Genomic DNA, 20699 nt, shown 5'->3' with positions numbered 1-20699 from the left:
AAATACCACTTTATTTTACCCTACAAGAGTAGACGCTGCTGTTATTTACCATCGGGAAGCTCAGGGTGGCACAGTCGTAGGTCCTGGCATGTCCGCGCTGGGTGTTCCTTGGTGCCCAGGGGTGTCCTCATTAGCTCAATATCCTTCTTCAGGGCATTAAGGGACCCGTAGATCTCCTCCATACCATCTGCATAATCCCCAGTGGTCTCGTCTGCCATGAACTGACTGGCATCGATGGAACGTTTGTTCTTCTTGGGCATCTGGAAGGGCAGCGGCTGGATGACTTCACCTGGGGGTCCCTAGAGACATGGAGAAGAGGGTTTGTTTTATGCCCAATCCACTATACTTTTAAGGAAGGCAAAGAGATTTAATTACACATTTTATGAGTTAAAGCAGACGCAGGAATCCCAGACTCTACAGACGTGCTCTGAGTTGTAGTTCAGCACTAGAACAACAACAGGTTGTGTTGTCCTGGGTTAGACAATCAGTCTCAGTAAAGTAATCCCACAATAGGAAATTGCCAGTAATACACAGAGGAGGGCTGGAAAAGAGGGTCAGGATGCCCCCACAGGTCGCTGACTGTCATAGATTAGGGCTGGCTCTGATAAATGGGTGGGGCTTCTTTCAGCTCTGAAATCAGTGCCCCGTCCCCAGTGTATAGACACTATATATAGAATCTGCTGGTGAAGCTCTTTATTGAGTGTGAGTGGCCCATACCAGCGGCCAAACAGCAGAATTCCCTACAATACTTTAAGAATGGAAATAGGTACAGCCAGGATTATTATGCAGGAGGACATGGCAGCCAGGCCATCATAAGCTGCTAACTTTGCATTCCTTTAAATGTGATTGGTTATTGAACTATGGGCCATCTACATGTACCAGCCTCCAATTGTCACCAGCCCTCCCCAGAAAACACACATGCTGCTGATCACTAAATTATATCCTAAGTAACACAAGCACTCTATATTGACAAGACGTTTATCTCACGCACATAGATAATGCTAACTACTCCTTTCTATACAAGGTGAAGTTGTATTAGTTCTTTTCAACATGACCAAGTATAACTTACCGGAGGTCCAGCTGGACCTTGCACTCCCTTCTGTCCCTTGGTTCCAGCTTGACCCTATATAACAAAGATAGATAGGTGAGATAACAGGTCTGGGCAGGAGGCGGCCAGGTGACTCAGTGAGAAAGAGCGGTGAAGGAACAGAAACTCTGGAAGAATGGCATATTAACCACCCAGGCACCATCCCACTACGCTCCTCTCCTTTCACAGCATGGTGAACAGACTTGTTATAGAGATTTGAATAGGGACTATTGATCCCTAAGTATAAATGAAAAGTCAATGCGCAAACAGAATCATGGGCCTTACAAGCAAAAAGGAATGATCATAAAATGCTCATGGTCCGACTTCTGTTCTAATTTCTATCCAATCTCCAATTAGTGTTCATAGACCTTAGGTCATGAGTGTGTATGTGCCCATCTATAGTGTACTGTGCAAATATTCTGCAGTTAATATTTCAACGTTAGTGGTTATATTTCATCTATACAATCTTGTGGGGAGAAAACACTCAATGAATAATAACAGCATCAGGGAGATAAAAGGAGTCTGTTTTGCATCATGACTATAGAGTTTAATAAAGTATCACTAATGATTGTGACAGAGGTAATCCTACTTCTAGGAATGTGGAACTCTTCCTGATTAAACAAAGTACCTCTGTATAACCTACTAGTGTCAGGGTTGCTGTTATTGTCTATCTCATACATCAATAGCAACATCACTGGTTCCTAATGAACTTAGTGGCGGATCCAGAGGGGGGGGGCTTGCTGCCGGCGGCTGCACACTATGTGCAGGTCCGTTCTGCAGTGACAGTGTGCTGCCCAGCTGCTCTGATTGTGTTTTAAACACAATCAGAGCAGCCGGGCAGCACACTGTCACTGCCGAGCGGACCTGCACATATTGTGCAGCCGCCGGCAGCCTTGAAGTCAAAAAGGGGGCGGGGCCTAACACCCCCCCCCCCCCCTAAATCGCCCGGGGTAGGATACTTTTCTAGATCCGCCCCTGAATGAACTAACAGGGTTGCGTTCAGGGGTGTAACAATTAATCACCGGGCCTCATAGCTAAATTTGGGAGGGTGGGCGTCAGCGCTAAAGCCACCTCTTTTCTCTTCCGAGCAGGTAGTATTCTATAGCAGATAGACCACTGTCTCGCTGGTTCCTCCACCAGCCCCATATGAGCCGCACTGGCTGCTACGGAGGTAGATCCGTCAATGGCTGCTTGGGTTTAGGATAACAGAAGTCAGGGCGTCCTAGTCTAGGGTTCATAAAGGTGATCATGAATGGAGAAAGGGGGTGGCTTCTTTCTAGAGGATGCTGCACTGAGCGCAGGACAGGAAAGTTATGGGGTGTCTGATGTGTATTTTGGGGATAAAGTCAGTTTACTCACACTGGCTCCTTTGGCTCCCTTAGGTCCTGGTGGCCCCTAAATAGAAAAAGGGTAAAAAATAAAAGTCAAATAATGGAAATAAACAACAACAACACATTACTTATCCACATTTGGTCTATGTTGTTCTAAATAAATATAAGTGTCTTTCACTCAAACTCAAACTTTTGAACCATTGTGGTCTGCAGATGCATGCGCTTCCCTGTAAAGTCGTGTGCAATTGTGCAAAAGTAAATGTATGGCGTCACAAAAGAACATTTCCACTAGGGTTTGACACTTTTGCACGTCCTTAAATGAACCATAATTATAATTATATTTTTTATATTGGTCTACAACAAATGGAAGCTTGGGCCTTCATTGTCCGTCCTTATCACTCTATTAGTCTATGTGTTTAAGTCCTTGTTTAAGTCCCTCATTTTATGCAAAAAAGCGAATTGGCTCCCAGATCCTGTACTAGTCAGAGACACAACGGTCGTAACATGGGGAGATTAGAATAATGGTGAGAATTAAACCAATCAGAACCAGGAGCTAAGATCATTCAGAGAGCTACAGTATATTTTTTAATATTGGAGACAGACAAAAGAAGGAACGTACAGGAACACCAGCGGATCCACCGGGACCAATCGGACCTGTGACACCAGGAATACCCTACAGGAAGAGAGAGAGGCGGTGTCAGACAATGCAATAAGATATAATAGTCAATCAACTACTATTTAATGGAATTATCAAAAACTGCCACTGAATGATGATCCACTACTCACAGTCTCTCCTTTCTGTCCCCCTGACCCTTGTGGTCCGGGCAAGCCTCGGTCACCCTTCTCTCCCTGTTCTCCAGTTGGTCCAATGAGGCCAATAAGTCCAGGGTGACCCTGTAGATTGGAGAGAAGGAAGTTACTCTGTGTTGTGGCTCTTATTATAGAGTAATACGTATAATACCAATGACGTATGACCAGACATAAAAACACGTCGTAAAGATTACAAAATACATTAGAAAAGTGAAATATGTATCTTGTGACATGAAAATGGAGTATGACTTCTATGTTAGTATAACATGTGTATAATACACATCCTGCACTATAGAGTAATAATATTCCCACCACGTGTGTAATAACAAAGTTCTATTCTGTTGTAAAGTTCAAGACAGGTAAGTGCATTGTGGTGAGTTTCTGCACCAGTCTTGTGTGCGTGCGCCCAATCACTACTGTGCTGCTAGATGTTATGTAGGACAAAGATTCTCTACTTAACCTCTATAACCCCTGCATGCCATATTTCAAGGATTTCCCGGGGTGACGTGTAATAATTATAAATATATACATTGAATGATGAATCTGACATCAGAACTGTGTGCACATATATTTACAGGAGTTTATAATATGTTATCTTTACTTGTTCTTTATATTCACAATATGTACATAAGATAAGTTTCTCACCTTCTCTCCTTTGGGTCCACCATCTCCCTTGAGTCCTGGCAATCCGGGAGGTCCCTATAGGACAGACAGATTAAGATATATATATATATATATATATATATATATATATATATATATACACTTCTTGTTATGCATAGAACTAACATTGTGAGCCTACAGATATCTCACTTACCACAGGTCCTGGGGGTCCAGCTTGGCCTGTTGCTCCAGGACGACCTTGTTCACCCTACAGACATCGGGAGAAGATGAGATAAGAGCTGGGCAAAAACACATATATAGGTTCCAGAAATTAGGCGTTTCTGAAGCCCCCTCCGTTGTTGCAGAAGATACAAACAAAGCATTTTAAAGGATAATGTTATAATCTTACACAGTCCTGCAGTGGAGCTCATTAATATGAGTGCATCTGACTTCCAAATTTTGGAGTTAGCCAGATCGAGGGAAACAGTCTACAATTGAGTTCCAAGATTGGGAAGACATCACTGAGCAGAGAGTCATTGTCTAACTCCCTTCTGTTCTGTATAATCTTGCACCAACAAGGTCCTCATATTATGTTATTTTGTGTGTAACTGACCACACCACGGCTATATCTCTGACAATATCTGGTGGTAGCTCCGATATCTCCAAGTATGTAGTCATAAAACAAGGATAATGACCTATAACTGTCTAATCAAACAAATCATCAGAAATTGTATTCAATGCAGTCTGAAGATGACAGCTATCTCCTTGTGTGGGGTCATCCTCTGACTACACTAACAGTGTGAGCTTCCAAGTGACGGTCGCTGTGCAGTTTTGCCACCCATGTGAGCATCTGATCTGGAAAGTGATCCTCACACTCAGCGCACAGGCTGAATGTTTGGATCGTGGGTGCACTATTTTAGGAGACTAAAAGGAAAAGTTCAAAGTAATTAAGATGTTGGTTCCCAGTACCGGTCTTCATTTCAGTTATGTGCAGAATTTGTACAAAGTGTCTGCTCAGATGTACAACTACACTGTGCAGCATCAGTTTAAGCACAGAGGTTAAATTGTGCACATTTTATGAGGAAAATAGATGACACCAACTGTAAGTTATGTGTATTTGAAGTTTCATTATTAATAAGAGGCCTAATTTAATCTTATATGCAAATGCAAACCGGAAAGTCCAGCTCAGCATGAATGGCTGCAACCTCCCAGCCCCAGAAGCTTATTTCTGAAAGATATATATTTTTTTGGAATCAAAAATAACATTTTTAACAGTTGTGTCTGATTGTACAATTTAAATGTGTCATTTTATTTTATGATACTTCTGGGCCTCGAGCCTCATCTGTAGATAGATGCTGGCATTATGTTATTGTACAAGACCATTTAATGTACAATGGTTTATGGTCTTCTAACAAGGCTGTGTATAAATAGCTAATTATAGGTGCCTGTCTGGATAGCTTTATATTTTACTAATACACCAGTTTATCATTTAGCTGCTGGCACTCAGCAGACAGTACTTAGTGTCCAATCAGATGTTGATCCAGATTGGCAGTCTTTTTGGGCCTATACATACTGCGATTTGCGATCAATGAAAATTGTCTAATTGGGGCGTGAAAATTTCAGTATGGGTACTTTAAGTGGGAACAAATAGTGTTCCCCTAAATGAAGTAAGGATTCATATAATTTCAGTTAAGTTGTAATCTTGGTGCACAAGCATTAAAGACTATGCAAAATATATCAATATGTATACAGTACAGGAACAGTGTGATGTTCTGCAGAGTTCCAGAGAGTTGCAAACTTATATTTTTTTTTATCCTAAACAGCACGGAATGTAATATTTGATAAAAGAGGATCCATGCGGTTCTGGATAGTCTGTTTATAAGATGATATATTTAGTTCCTGCAACTAAACCTACAGAATCCTGCTCCACTGTGTAAGGATCATAGCGTAGTGAATGTCATACATTTCAATTTGTAACCTAAATGTCATATTCATTTACCAACGAAACTGTCTATACGGCGTAGGGATTGCAAGTACAATGCACCATTCCGCACATGGCAGCTACAATTTCATCATAATAGCATTGACAAAAGAAAACCCAATCTGTCAATTACCATATTACCAATGCAGAGTGATGAGTCATCGGAAACCAGACTGTGTTGAGTTCTCATATGAACCACTTTTTCGGTAAGTCACCAAACAACCAAATCTGTGTGTATGGCCTACAACTTGGGGAATAAACTGGCCACTGATCCAGTCGTTTGGTGATCAGGTCTACTGTCATGATATGGCCGTGTGTGTGGCCAGCTTGAGCCCTAGACTGGTGGATATGTGGTAAGAGAGGACATACACTACATGGCACTCCGGCATTTCAGTGCCAAGGGCAACTGTCTATATTTGCATAATATCAACTATGTACAAACTCCTTTCTAGCACTCACCACAGCTCCAGGGATTCCTCTCAGTCCGTCAGGGCCTTGTTTGCCTTGAGATCCCTGAGGACCCACAGCGCCTGTCTTTCCGGGAGCACCTACAGCACCATGTTCTCCCTGAAACCAATATGATAGGTGTTATGATAGAGGCTCTAATGTAACAACAGAGACTTTATAACTCAGAGAACGTCACAATATTGTTCCAAATTCAATCCTCCGGGCATTTAATTGCAAGCTCCTGGGGTCAAATACAGCAGGACTTACCTTGGCTCCCTTCTCTCCTTGACGGCCTTCAGGACCAGATGGACCAGCAGGACCCTGCGGGAAAGAGAGAGAGTGAGACCCAAGAGAGAACAACAAAGGGAGACAAAGAGAATCGGAAGAGAAGAAACAGTGATGAAGAGAGAGGAGTAAAGGAATAATAAAGTGGCTGAGATTTCATCCCATATTTATGTTGTATAACATTCAATTTTATATGTTGTAATACAGGTCGTCTGTGATTTATAATGTCCAATGCAGCTATAAGTCTAGTTATATACATAGATATATAAGGCTTTATCATAATTTTGCAAGGCTTTGCCGTACATATTATATCCTAACCTGATAGGTACTTGCATTAATATAATGAATTATAAATATTAAAAGTACATATTATGTTCTTTTCTCCTTTAACAGTGTCAGTGTTGGCAAGTTCCAGGGAAAAATATGCAACAGCACGGTGGCTTAGTGGTTAGCACTTCTGCCTCACAGCACTGGGGTTATAAGTTCAATTGCCGACCATGGCCTTATCTGTGTGGAGTTTGTATGTTCTCCCCGTGTTTGCGTGGGTTTCCTCCGGGTGCTCCGGTTTCCTCCCGCACTCCAAAAACATACTGGTAGGTTAATTGGCTGCTATTAAATTGCCCTTAGTCTCTCTTGGTCTATGTATGTTAGTATGATTTAGATTGTAAGCTCCAATGGGGCAGGGACTGATGTGAGTTCTCTGTACAGCGCTGCGGAATTAGTGGCGCTATATAAATAGATGTTAATGATGATGAACCATGTATGCATTTTCTAGACAAAATATGATTATGATGGGAGCAAAATGTATTGAGAGACGGCCTGTACCCTTGAAGGAAACTAACATTGGAATAACCTCTACTTGGTAATACTGCTGCCATCTACTGTTGTATGTAATGATCACATATTGTACTCTTGAGTAGCGTAATCTTACTGGGGACTTTCTCTGACCTAACACACCTCCGTGTCGGTTATTACCAAGTCAATGTTTCACGATTATACAGTCAAACCACAGATGAGGTGAAACTGGAACATTCACTTTTAACATAGGTCATGCAGTCAAGTAAAGGACATAGAGAAAGGTGAGAGTGACAGAACTGGTAAATTAAAAGTTATTCATGGAATTATGGAACTTTCACTTACTCGTTTTCCTAATGGTCCTGGGGGACCGTTCTCTCCAGTAGGACCAGGAGATCCCTAATAGAGAAGTAAAGAAAATGACACTAAGATGACACAAACTGGATACATATATGGAGAAATATATATGAGGTGTAGACAGATGCAATCTAACTTTCATTGAATGTGTTGTCCTGTTCGTACCTCTACTGTAGGTCCATCCTGCATGGACCATCGTACTGACTGGTTATATGATGGAAAGTGATGGACAATGCTATATTACACTAGTTTGCATTATTATATATCAGTTATAGTATTTGTATCTCCCTTCATAGACAGAAGAATGTCAAAACGTTAATTAATCAGTATGCAGTAATATTGAATCTTATTTTTTTCTTATTAACGTTCTGTATATTTTTATTGGCTACAATTGGCAACCCTGGTCATACATTTACAGGTTCAGAAAAACAATATAATGTATTATATAAACAAAATAATGGTCGTACTCTTATCATAGAAACTTAGATTGTGATTTTGCATTATGTCACCTACATCCTTCAGTAACAAAAATTGAATAAAATATATTGGTATTATCCATACACTAAGTGAGGTCATGTTTGACCACCACCAAAAGCCACTTCTAATCTAAGGAGGGGAATTCAATTAGCCACGAAGTGTCTCCGGAACGTCCACGAGACACTTCTGTGTGACGGTGATTTGCCAGAAATCTCCGCTCATTTTTTTTCTCACCCCATAATGGTGCGAGGGAAAGTGAGCGAGATTTCTACCGTAATTGCCGGCAATGTGTGTGACGCGATGTCCGCGCGCCACATCGCCAGCAGTTGATGTAGAGTAGTGAGTGCACAAGACAGGCTTTTGATAAATAGCTGAGCCATAATTGCTGAGGCACATAGGTGGTATTATAGAGAAAGCAGCATAGAGACAGAAGTAATCAAGGAATAATGGTGAATAATGACATTATGTATGTCAGAGTGAGATCCTCAGTTAATCAGACTCCTGTTGGAAAGATTTACAAGACCTCATATTTGGGTATATTTTGTGCAACTTGGCAGTTGTGCATTCTACAATGGAACACTTGGATACAAAATAATTAAAATAAAATGTTAGTAAGTTGTGGTGGGTATTGCTTGAAAGCACTTATACCTCACACTGGAGGTTGGATTAAAGGGTATCTGTCACCTAAATATAGTGGAGACATGTCAGTTCCTCCCATGAGGTGAGCAGAGAACCTCATCTCAGGTGGCACCATGTTAGGGGTGACTTGCCTCCTGGTCACCAATGTACCGTTCCTGATCTACCTAGTCTTTCCAATCACTAGCCTATCACTGCTGGAACAGGACCGACTGACAGCATTAGAAGAGTAGGGAGAGGAGAAGGAGATGGAGTATTCTGCTTCTATCCCACCCCGTCTCCACTCACGCAGTCACTGCACTCACTCCAGCACTGAGCGACCAAAGTCGAACAACTGGAAGATTGGAGCAGCAATAAACAAGTCCGCCAGAAGGGGGCGGAGCACCCCGAGTGGAGGCAGCTGCATTCTGTGCTGAACCATTATTCATGAGAGTGTAGTCTATCAATTAGCAAGAAGTCGGTCCTCATGAATATAAGTCAGTCCTCATGAATATAAGTCAGGACTCATGAATATAAGTCAGGACTCATGAATATAAGTCAGGACTCATGAATATTAGGTAGCACCTCAGTGATGTCACTGGTTCCCAGCAAATAGGCGGCACTCTGGTTAAGCCGCCAGTATAGTTCCCTCCACAGTATGCAGATGATAAGTCACATCTGCATACTGAGACTTGAAAGGTTGGGAGGTAAGTCTCAGGTAAGTAAGAAAACACCAAGTGACAGTGTGGAATATTACAAACTAGAATAGGTACATGAAGAGTGAGAGGTGGGTATATGGGCAGCATGGTGGAACATTGGTTAGCATTGCTCCCTCGTAGTGTCTTGGGTTCTCTTCCTACAATCTGGCTGGAGCTCGTGTGTTCAACCAGTGTTGGCTCTTATGGTCCAAAAACAATCAGTTTTATGTTCCTGTGCATGTAGTAGGGACTTTAGATTGTAAGCACCCTTGGGGCAGGGACTGATGGGAATGAATAAACATTCACTGATTGTACAACTCTGTGGAATATGTTGGAGTTATATAAATAAAGGCTAGTATACAATTATACCCTTATATACAGCATCAGATGTCACTGTAATACTATTCGGTCACTCACCGCCTCTCCTTGCTCTCCATCTTCGCCTCTCTCTCCCTTTGCTCCATCTTGTCCCTGAGAGATAAAAACACACATTAAACACCAGGATTTATTCATTACACTCCATGTAAATTACCATTTTCTTCTGATTGTGATTATTTCATTTGGTCATTAATAGACATAGATCAGAATAAATGTACCACAGGGATATATAACCATCCCTGACTAGGATTATCTTTACATGGTAAATAGAAATATACATCAGACACAACTGTGTGATCATGTTGTACTAAATCTGTTCAGTCTCCGTAAAAGCCACGGATCTTTAATGCTATACAGCAGCTTAGTGCATGCTCCATCTACCAATCAGCATTGCAAGGTGGTGTCCTTCACAGATGCCGGATGTGTCACACCGATAATACAAAAACCGGGTGGAGATTAAGGCAAAAGTAAATGTTATCGTTATATTACAGCGACAACATCACAGATTGATAGAAGCACATTGTAGGACATTTAGAACAAAAACTAGTTTGCGGGAAAGTGTTGGTGCTCCTTACAGTAACCAATTAGAGTGCGGCTTTCATTTTCTCAACTGAACTAAAAATGACACGTAAGATCTCATTGGTTGCTGTAGGCAACACTACATTTCCCTGTGCGCCTTTTGTCCTACTTTTTTGTTCTTGTCCATAAGAAGTCTCGGAATTGTGAAGAGTGTGGAATCTTACAAGGTGAGAATGTTACAGAAGATCCGGAGAGCTGATATGTATCAATGTGCTACGTCTGAATATTCTAAGGTTCTTTTTTAGCTGGGATTATATGTAATAAATCCCACATGCCACCATTACAGAACTTTTCCCATGATACATGTAGCCCAAATTTGAGAAGACATATTACAGGCCTGGACAACCCCTGGCTCTCTATGTGTTGTGAAACTACAAGCCCCAGCATGCTTTTCCAGATAGACAGATGGCAGGGTATGCTGGGACTTGTAGTTTCACAACACCTGGAGAGCCACAGGTTGTCCAGGCCTGATCTATACATTGATTTGTAACATGATGTTATGGTGAAATACTGATATACACCCCAATTGTAAAGCGCTACGGAATTTGCTGGCGCTATATAAATAAATGTTGATGATGTTGATGATATACACATATTGCCCAATGTCTAGTCAATCATGTATATAACTGCTGTACAGGTAAGTATGTAAGTTGTGCCAACATGCTTGTAGAATACTATTCACCAGAATATGTTGGTAATAAATGCTATTAAAGGTACATTGCTAAATAAATTAAATGCCAAATAAATCCATTGACTGCTCTATCCAGTATAGAATTTGGGAGAGGAACAGACAACCATAAACCACTAGTGACTGAGTATCTGCCAGTGTTGGCTGTCTGTGCATACAATACATGTTCAGTGATAGGGAGAACCAACACAAGTCCTCCATATTGAAGTTGTTCAGCTGTTCCAACTGGTAACTCCACTATTAGTAAGAAATTCTATCTCTGCACATTCAAAATTAAGTCAACATTGAAAGGGAAAATAAACTTCATTTATTGATACAGTTTACTTTCACCAGATTTTTTTTAAACCCCCTTGTTCAATATTACACAAGGGAATGGTTAATTTGGCCGGATAATCTAATTTTCTCTGCTTATTTAATCAACATCATTGACAGCCGCCATTATGATTCCTTGGCCCAGATAATAGAAAAAATACCCACAGACTGTAACTGACTGAATACTTGCCTGACCCTTCAAAGCACAACTCAGTCCCTCTTCTATACCACAAATATTCAGTTATAAATATGTGATACGTAGAATGTAAACGTTTAGTTAATTTACTGATGGTTTTGCCACACTCCAGGCTTCACAATATTGCTCCATGATTTTTTATAATAAATAAAATATGACCCCCAAAACCTGATAACCTCACTCATTAACGTGAGGTAATATATTTCATTTGTTCTGCCGCTATCACCTGTAATATCATACATCATTAACCTTTAAATAAGTTGTTTCGCATCAATTAACCTGATTTTAATTAAATATTTACTGCAAAATGATACCAGTAATTTAATAATGACAAATAATCCCAATAATTTGCTGTCCTGTTGGTTCAATACTTACTCTAGGTCCCATCTCTCCCGGGGGTCCAGGATCTCCAGGGAATCCAACAGGACCCTAAAATAGATAAGGATGATTAAGAGGTGTCTCACTCATTTTTAGGCTCTGAATACATATGACTAAAGTATACATATATTTTCCTATCAATATAGTCAACGTTATTGTACATAAAGGGAGTTATCCGAACATAACAACAGAATATACAGAGACAATAGATATAATAAATTATTAATCAACATCCAATAATTGCCTATTTTTTTAGGATGAAGTGCAAACATGTAATATCATGATATATGGCCCCCCTCAAAATAGATGGGCATAGCTGCAAAATGTAGTCTATATCACTGACAACTACAGTTATATATATGTTAAAGCACAATTAAATGGAAATATTTTACTAAAGGCCAGGGAGAGACACTAGGGGGTAAATGTATCAATCTGCGGGTTCTTCAACACCCGCGTGTTCAGCCTCTTTCGCGATTAAATTTCAAGCGGCGCTGCATTGTAAAGGGTTAACTTCCCTTTACAATGCAGCGCCGCTTGAAATTTAATCGCGGAAGAGGCTGAACACGCGGGTGTTGAAGAACCCGCAGATTGATACATTTAACCCTAGGTGTGAAAGTCAAAAAACCAGACTGCTGGACTCATTCTATAGGTAGATTTATCAAATTCTTCTAAAAAGGAAATGTGGAGATGTTGCCTATAGCAACCAATCAGATTCTAGATAACATTTATCTGATAGCTAGAATCTGATTGGTTGCTAAGGGCAACATCTCCACGTTTCCTGTTTAGAAGGTTTAATAAATACACCCTCTAGGTTTATACATTATCTGTGGCCCCTGTGTTTTATCCCACATAATTACTTATACAGTAGGTACATGGTCTATGTCAGTGGCCTTAATAGGAAAACTAGACATTTTAAAAGGCCCACATAAAAATTAGTTCCTCAATGAAAATGTGTTATAACTTGTTTGACCCAAATAAACCTAAACATCCCTAGTTCTATAAATGTTTTCTGAAATATTTTTGCAGTTTAATATTTACACTTCATATTTATTATCCTTTTTTTCCTATACTAGCATATGAGAAAGATCATTGTATAAATGCATGCTACATCAATGCTCCTTAGAATGGACAATCTACGTGGACCATATACTCACTGGGTTTCCCTTAGGTCCATCGTCACCAGTAGGTCCTTTTCCTCCTGCAGGTCCGGGGTCACCTGGTTGCCCAGACTCTCCCTTTTCACCTCTGTCTCCACGTGGACCCTAATGGATAATAAAATGATAGTCTGTGAGGTGAAGATGCTGGATTTAGTATATTCAATTAGGGTCAGGTCAAATTCATATCAGGGTCATGTGACATGAAATTGGCACAATGAGGTTGTAAGGTATGTGATATAATCATTGTGTCATCCACATCTCAGCTCATATCACAGTTTAGTCCACGTGTAAGAGAGTTGTTGAATAACTCACCTTAGGTCCAGGTTCTCCTTGGATACCAGGAACTCCTGACTCACCAGGTTCACCCTATAACAGGTAATACAATTGTAAATAAGTTGTAAATAGGACAAATGTTTTAATCTGTTTGTTTGGTTGTTTTTATATTCATTTATTCAGTATTCTGTATAATAATCCAGAATTAAGAGTCTTACCTTCTCTCCTGGAGGTCCCAAGTTTCCTATTCCACCGGGAGGACCTTGTGGACCCTGCAGAAGTCAAAACAAGCCAGTATGAGAGGAGATAGAGGGAAGTGGTTAGGGTGATGACAGGTGAGCATGACTGGCTCTTTGTATTTGGACCTATGTAGACTTGATAAAAACTAGATATTCATAATAAATAGAGACCATGGCCTGCCAACCACCTGTATATTTTTCCAACTATCAGTATAAAATAAATCAAAGTTTTGTCTTTCAGTAAATAAATTAAAGGTTGGCAAACCTGGTAGGGAGGTAGAACATTTCTGGCTATGATCCTATTAATATAATTATCATGGATTTTGTAAGGCGCCACAGTGCTCCACAGCGCCGCACAGTGGGGGAAACAAGGACATACATAAAACAGGAACATACAAGGTAGTCAAAATGAATACTTTTTGGAAGATGGCATAGCTGAAATAAGAGTGAGTGCAGCTCAGGGTGGATATCGGAGCAGTAATATAAGTGTGGGTAATATAGTCGGGAGTAGGGTACGTTCTAATAAAGAGATGAGTTTCCAGAGAGCATTTAAATATTTGAAGGCCTGGTAGAGTCTGATCGGGCATGGTAGGGAACTCCATAAGTGGGTAGCAGCACGGGAGATGTCTTGTAGGCAGGCATAAGTGGTTATCCTAGACAATAAAGAATTTGTCTTTGCAATAGCCAGTTTATGAGGGTCATTTTGTAGACACGGGTTCTCCTATATTGAGGCAGCCTGAGGCTGCTATGTCAGGCGACAATGTTTATTTTTTGCAAACTGCCAATTTATGTGATGTAAAGTGTAAATTTGTTGTGTATATATCTTGTAGGTAGCTCTAGTAATACTTTATTAATAAGATATTTTCTTTTTAATTTGCACACAATGGATACAACTGTTTACGGTGGTCTCTATACGGGATGAGAGAGGAGACACCCAGTTGCTGCCGCGGGTAGCAGAACGGCGCTGCACATACTCCTATGTAGAGTAACAGCGAGGGACACTGAACAGGGCTATGGGGCATACAGTAAGGCGGGTGAAATAGTAATAAGAGATATAGTTCTGGGTGAGATATATAGAAATGATTGGGAAATAGGTGGAAACCAAGAAAAACTCACGTCAGCTCCAGAAGGTCCTGCGGGACCACGTGGTCCAGGTGGTCCTGGGGGGCCCTGAGTAGAGAAAGAGATGAATGGATCATAAGAACAGTATCTGCACCAGGAACCCATATGTACATAACACCATACATTATCTGTCCACACTCACCATAGGACCAACGTCACCCGTCTCTCCCTTCTCACCAGACGGACCCGGCAAACCCTGCAACGTAGAAGTGTAAGCGGTGAGCGTACAAGTAACAGCTCATGTAATGTAGGATCACGTTCATAATCATATTGGTTTGAGGCAGATATGTATAGTCACCTTCTCGTCCATCACACAAGTCACCATAATTAAAGTTAAAGATTTGGGGAGACAAAGTGAACCAAGCCTGGTCAAAATATACATCTATACAGGCTCTGGGCCAAGGCACATGGGAGTTTTGTTTTTGCGTTCTCAATCGTTGCTACAAAATACCACGGCTCAAGGTAACAATAATATGGCACCTCATTGGCACATTGTATACCTTCCAACTGCCCCGATTAAGCAGGGCAGGACAGTCCCAATTTGAGGGCTGTTTCCCACCATCCCTCTCAGGCCAAAATAGTTGGTTGTATGTAGGAATCCATTCACAGCTGCTCTGTATAGCAGATTGCATGCAGCAATTACATGGTCTTTCGAGGGAGGGATAGTTAGTAACTGGCTGCCTGGTGCTTGAAAAGCACTTGGTACACACCCAGAAGAGTGGTCACGCCTCCATCTGACAAAACCACACCCCTGCTGTGACTAGACTACGCCCCCTCACTCTCTCTGTCCTAATGTTGGATGTATGATATTGTGACCACACTTATGTTTAAAGACATGGGGCCTGATTCATTAAGTATCTTAACTTGAGAAACTTCTTATTTCAGTCTCCTGGACAAAACCATGTTACAATGCAAGGGGTGCCAATTAGCTTACTGTTTTGCACATAAGTTAAATACTGACTGTTTTTTCATGTAGCAGTTCAATTCCCCGCCATGGCCTTATCTGTGAGGAGTTTGTATGTTCTCTCCGTGTTTGCGTGGGTTTCTGCAGGGTGTTCCGGTTTCCTCCCACACTCCAAAAAACATACTGGTAGGTTAATTGGCTGCTATCAAATCGACCCTAGTCTGTGTGTGTGTCTGTGTGTGTATGTTAGGGAATTTAGACTATAAGCTCCAATGGGGTAGGGACTGATGTGAGTGAGTTCTCTGTAAAGCGCTGCGGTATTAGTGGCGCTATATAAATAAATGGTGATGATGATGATGATAGAACAAAAGAAAAAAAAAACAGGAAGAATGCATTATTTTCTGTGGGAACGCCCAGCTAATGCCATTCTGAGATGCATTAGCAATCAGAGGACATTGGCGGTACTTGTACCATGGGTAAGCATCGCTGAAGGCCCCAACAGATGGCTACCAGCCGGCGACAGCCTTTACTGGTCAGGGGGCTTTTGTAAATAGGGGAAGCCCTAAATCCTGCAAAAACTCAGATTGTGTGACTTAAGGGAACATGAATATCAGCATAGACAGCATAATAATGGACAGTACATGACTAAAATTCAAAAGTATTGCTCAGGTTAGTAGAGGAAGCTTAGATCTTTGAGAGCAGACCGGACAGATGTGACTATTAGACCTGACAGAGAAGTTGGAATGCCAGAGATGATGGAGAAATAGGTTGAACGGCTCTAGATTTACATATACATACATGTGTACTTTAAATCAAGTAGCATATTGGATAACAGAGGAAACGTACACAAATATGTACTTTAATTGGAAAAAAACATCTGGAGCCATTGTCCTTACCATAATTGATTAATTTGTTGATGCAGATTTACACTAGATTACACAAGGGGATAGTCTGTGGTATGCAGTTGCCCAGGACTATTCCAATGCTCTGCGAATAGACCCGTGAGCACAGGTGGTCGGCCGCTACGTACATGATGAACACATATGCATTTTACCATGTGGCAATATGTGCCATGTGAAGGTGACCTTACACTGAAGATGAGCAAAATATCTGCAAAACATTCTGCATATTGTGTCCCTTGGCGGAACAGACCATTTCCCATAGGTATGAACTTCCGATAATACAATCTTCAAGCTCCACATTTGATTCACTATTCTGAATGTGCAATGGCCCACCCAAATCCTCAATGACACCAAGCCTGGGGCTGGTTTCCACCACAACAGGTAGACCACGAGCATGGGGTCCACGTCTTGTAGTGACACTCACGCACAGCCTGGTCATCACAGGGTTGGTGCCTCTATGGGGGCCACAACGGCCACATAAACAGCACTAGGGCTCTTTTCAACCCCTCTAGGCTTTGCGGGCCACGGTAATTAACAAGATTGAGACCCTTGGGTTGGCAAATTTGCCACCTCATTTGTCCCAGTATAACGGCATCCCTGAGACCCCCAGCCTATTATATAAAAAGAGTTAAAAAAAATACACAATTCACAATTTTCAAATAAACTTTGATAGATTAAACTTAATTACATTTTCTTTTTTCTTGATCTGCCATAGTCCACATGGGAGGGGATACGGAACAATCTACATAAAATATGATCCACCCATATACAATGAACGACCAAAGCAAGATAAGGCGGGACTCCCCTATGCTGCCAGCCAATCACAAGCAACCCCAGGGATTCCTGGCTTTAATCATTGCCTTTTTTATGTAGGACTGGGAATTTTGTAGGGAACAAAAATGGTAGAGGCCAAGAACACGCAAAGCCAAGTTCAACCGGGAAACCTTGCAAATACTGAATGAGGAAAATATTCCATGGAACTGTTTTGGAAATTTTACTGATCTCTACTTTACTCCTACAGTGGGGTAGCCCCTATCATCTCACCTGAAGTCCGATGGGTCCCGGAGAACCTGGGAATCCTCGTGTACCTTCATCTCCTTTTGCTCCAAATATTCCTTGCTGTCCACGTGGACCGGGCTCTCCATCAGCGCCCTTAATGGCAAAAAATGTTGTTTAGTAATATGAATATATGTAACATGAGACGAGTATAGTCCCATCTACATTTAACATGTGTAGATAGACATTTTCAGCTTCTAATGAGTTTCACAGACCTGCCATAATGTTGCTGTGGGTGTAAGTGAAGCTGATTTTGCATATACATGAGTACAGCTGGTATATATTCCTAGAAGCCATACCTACTATTTTAATTAGGAACTAAGGACAATTCAAGGACGTAACTACTAGTGTAACAAAGGTAGCTCTGTTCCGTCACGGGGCCCTGACACCCTGTGCGGTTTTCGCAGACAGATTAATGACCACCAACACCGCAAGGAATTTGAAGCACCATAATGTCATGTGCTTGAGTCAGCATTATGGGGGCTCCAAAATTAAACTTTGCTGAGAGTGGATGGGAACTCTTGTGCCCCCTGCTGTGAGCAGGAAGTGCAGAGCAGCGCACAGTGGAGGAAGTGAAGATGGCCAGTGTCTTGGTAGGTAGGTAGGTAGGTAAGTCACCCCTCACCAGTATGACACCAGTGACCCTACTTAGAAATCTCGGGGACCCTATCAAAATTTTGCGATGAGGCACAAAATTGTAATAATGCTCCTGATGATATTGGTGCATTACTGAGCTGATTAATATACCTAAAATAGCTGACATGTTAATAAAATCGGTCCAGCAGACAGTCCATTCAAGCCTTCTGAAAAAGTAATCATTGCTTGGAAGGGTGGTGTGTCTCTATCTTCTATTTATCATTATTCATAAGGAAACCAGAGCTTGTGTGACCTCAGCACAAAAAATTCTGCTATAATAGATGATGATGATGATAGTGCTGACATCACACTTTCTTAAACTGCAACTTAAATTTAACCCCTAAGACTTGTATGAGGGCTGTGAAGTAGTCCCATTTATCTTCTCATAATGATATATAGACAGAATCTACCTCTTGTCTGGTGTGAACAAAGTGCAGAAATGTATTTACACAATATATGTTTACACTTGTAAACAGTTTTGTTTCATCTGACAAGTTACTCACCGGAGTACCTGGTTGTCCAACAGGGCCGATGGGACCGGGTGGACCAGGAGGCCCCTAAAGAAACAAAGAGATGTGGAATTAATTACTTGATAGAGGAACAGAAAGATTTTTTAAACAAGAACTGGTAATAATACATATGTCTATTGTCCCAAAATTCTGTAAATAGATGTATAGTCACATACCGTATATATATATATATATATATATATATATATATATATATATATATATATATATATATATATATATATATATATATTCATGGTAAAATGTTAATAGGAAGACTATTCATTTACTACACTAACTTTAAACAGACACTGTAGGGTAGCAGAAGACAATGCCTGTTTCCCAATCACAGATTTCAAATGTGTATCCCCAAATGTCACTTAGACTTTGCGGCCTCTATTTCCTCAGCGTTCTATGGCCGCAGCCTCCACTGTGACCCATAAACCATGTGTAGAAAATGAATAAATGCAGCATATCAATGATTACATAAAAGGATAATTTATTTTTTCATGCTAACGGGTGTGTACACAAGAATGTTATAAGATGCTGACACAAGGAACATCCCTGACCCCACAGTAATTCTACCACCCCAGTATAATTCTACCACCTTCAATATATCCGTGTTTTTAAAATTAACATTTTTTTTCCCCAATTGCTGCCATTACTATTGTTATGTGGCCTACAGGGAGATTTAAGTGCCAGATAGAAAAGCCACTCCTACTCAGGAGACCAGACTTCTGGGTGATGCCATTAAGTCAATGTTTTAACCACTGGGTTTTCAGAGCATAACACTGGTTAGCACTTGTAAAAAAAAAAATATACACCAACAGACAACCTGTTTCACCCTTGATAAGACTCCTCAGTGTAGGAGTCTTAATAGGGATGTTCGGGTCATCATCGAGCTATCGAGGCTGCATCACTCAAACAACGGGAAGAGTTAGAGAAATGTTTAAACTACATATCCTATGGAAAGGTAAAGCCAAAACAGTAAAGACAAATAAGTGACTCCTATTCAAGATAATAGACTTCTGGGTAATGCCTTTGATGTGAAAGGTGAGAAACACTTTGCACTCAGTACACCCATCAGTCCCTTTCTCCGACCCCACCCACTTCTGTGACATCATTCTTGGAATCAGTGATCACTAAATACCTTTAGATATAAGTAGCATCAAATTTATACAACCTGTAATAGTACTCACATGTTCTCCCTTGTTGCCCTTTCCTCCTTTTTGTCCATGTTCACCAACTTCACCCTGGAAATTACAATGTTGTAAAAAAGCATATGTTACACATAATGTACAATCTACACCATCAAGACAAACAGAGTGACACAAATAGTACGATAGTATCCCAAACAAGCGCATTCAAACTCTACCTTGTCCCCGTCTTCTCCAGAAACTCCAGGAGGTCCAGCTGGTCCAGGAAGACCCACAGGCCCCTGCACTCCATCTCTACCTGCAGGGCCAATCGGACCTTTCTCTCCCTAGAAAAAATGGAGACAGAGTTACGTGAGAAAAAAAAATGAAAAGGGTTTGCAAAAACATTTTTAAAAAACCAGCTTCATAACTGACCATTATAGAACATACAGATACCAAAACTGGCACATACTGATATCTGTAGTAAAGATGCACCAAATACATTTAAAAATTTGTCCAGAAACTGAGTATCGAATCCAACATAATTTGCATAATTAAGCAAATAACTGAACAGATTAGGATTTGGATTCAGTTGGCTGACTCACAAAGATTTGGTCAATCTTGAAGTTTACTAAACACTATTTGTCTCCAGGAGACTCCTGAGCCAACTCCTGAATTCAGCGCATCCCTAAATGTAAATATGATGTATTGTTTTACAGATCCTTTTCCCATTCCTTTTGACTTTCGC

General features: G+C 40.9%; 1 protein-coding gene across 3 annotated transcripts in view; it reads right to left on the bottom strand.

The window, feature by feature from the left end:
- Positions 1 to 20699, bottom strand: part of COL11A2 (collagen type XI alpha 2 chain) — a 106367-nt gene that overhangs the window by 2429 nt on the left and 83239 nt on the right. For all 3 annotated transcript variants that reach the window (XM_075186463.1, XM_075186461.1, XM_075186462.1), the window contains 21 exons: positions 20191 to 20298; positions 20015 to 20068; positions 18810 to 18863; positions 17659 to 17766; positions 14951 to 15004; positions 14803 to 14856; positions 13666 to 13719; positions 13487 to 13540; positions 13172 to 13279; positions 12015 to 12068; positions 9904 to 9957; positions 7685 to 7738; positions 6527 to 6580; positions 6272 to 6379; positions 4046 to 4099; positions 3874 to 3927; positions 3205 to 3312; positions 3038 to 3091; positions 2447 to 2482; positions 1070 to 1123; positions 50 to 299 (listed from right to left, as the gene is read on the bottom strand). In XM_075186463.1, coding sequence (XP_075042564.1) covers positions 50 to 299; positions 1070 to 1123; positions 2447 to 2482; positions 3038 to 3091; positions 3205 to 3312; positions 3874 to 3927; positions 4046 to 4099; positions 6272 to 6379; positions 6527 to 6580; positions 7685 to 7738; positions 9904 to 9957; positions 12015 to 12068; positions 13172 to 13279; positions 13487 to 13540; positions 13666 to 13719; positions 14803 to 14856; positions 14951 to 15004; positions 17659 to 17766; positions 18810 to 18863; positions 20015 to 20068; positions 20191 to 20298 — 1582 coding nt within the window. The remainder of the gene's footprint in view (positions 1 to 49; positions 300 to 1069; positions 1124 to 2446; positions 2483 to 3037; positions 3092 to 3204; positions 3313 to 3873; positions 3928 to 4045; positions 4100 to 6271; positions 6380 to 6526; positions 6581 to 7684; positions 7739 to 9903; positions 9958 to 12014; positions 12069 to 13171; positions 13280 to 13486; positions 13541 to 13665; positions 13720 to 14802; positions 14857 to 14950; positions 15005 to 17658; positions 17767 to 18809; positions 18864 to 20014; positions 20069 to 20190; positions 20299 to 20699) is intronic.

Source organism: Mixophyes fleayi, chromosome 9, assembly GCF_038048845.1.
Source record: "Mixophyes fleayi isolate aMixFle1 chromosome 9, aMixFle1.hap1, whole genome shotgun sequence".
NCBI classification, from domain to species: domain Eukaryota; kingdom Metazoa; phylum Chordata; class Amphibia; order Anura; family Limnodynastidae; genus Mixophyes; species Mixophyes fleayi.
This window is presented reverse-complemented; position numbering and strand designations above follow the sequence as displayed.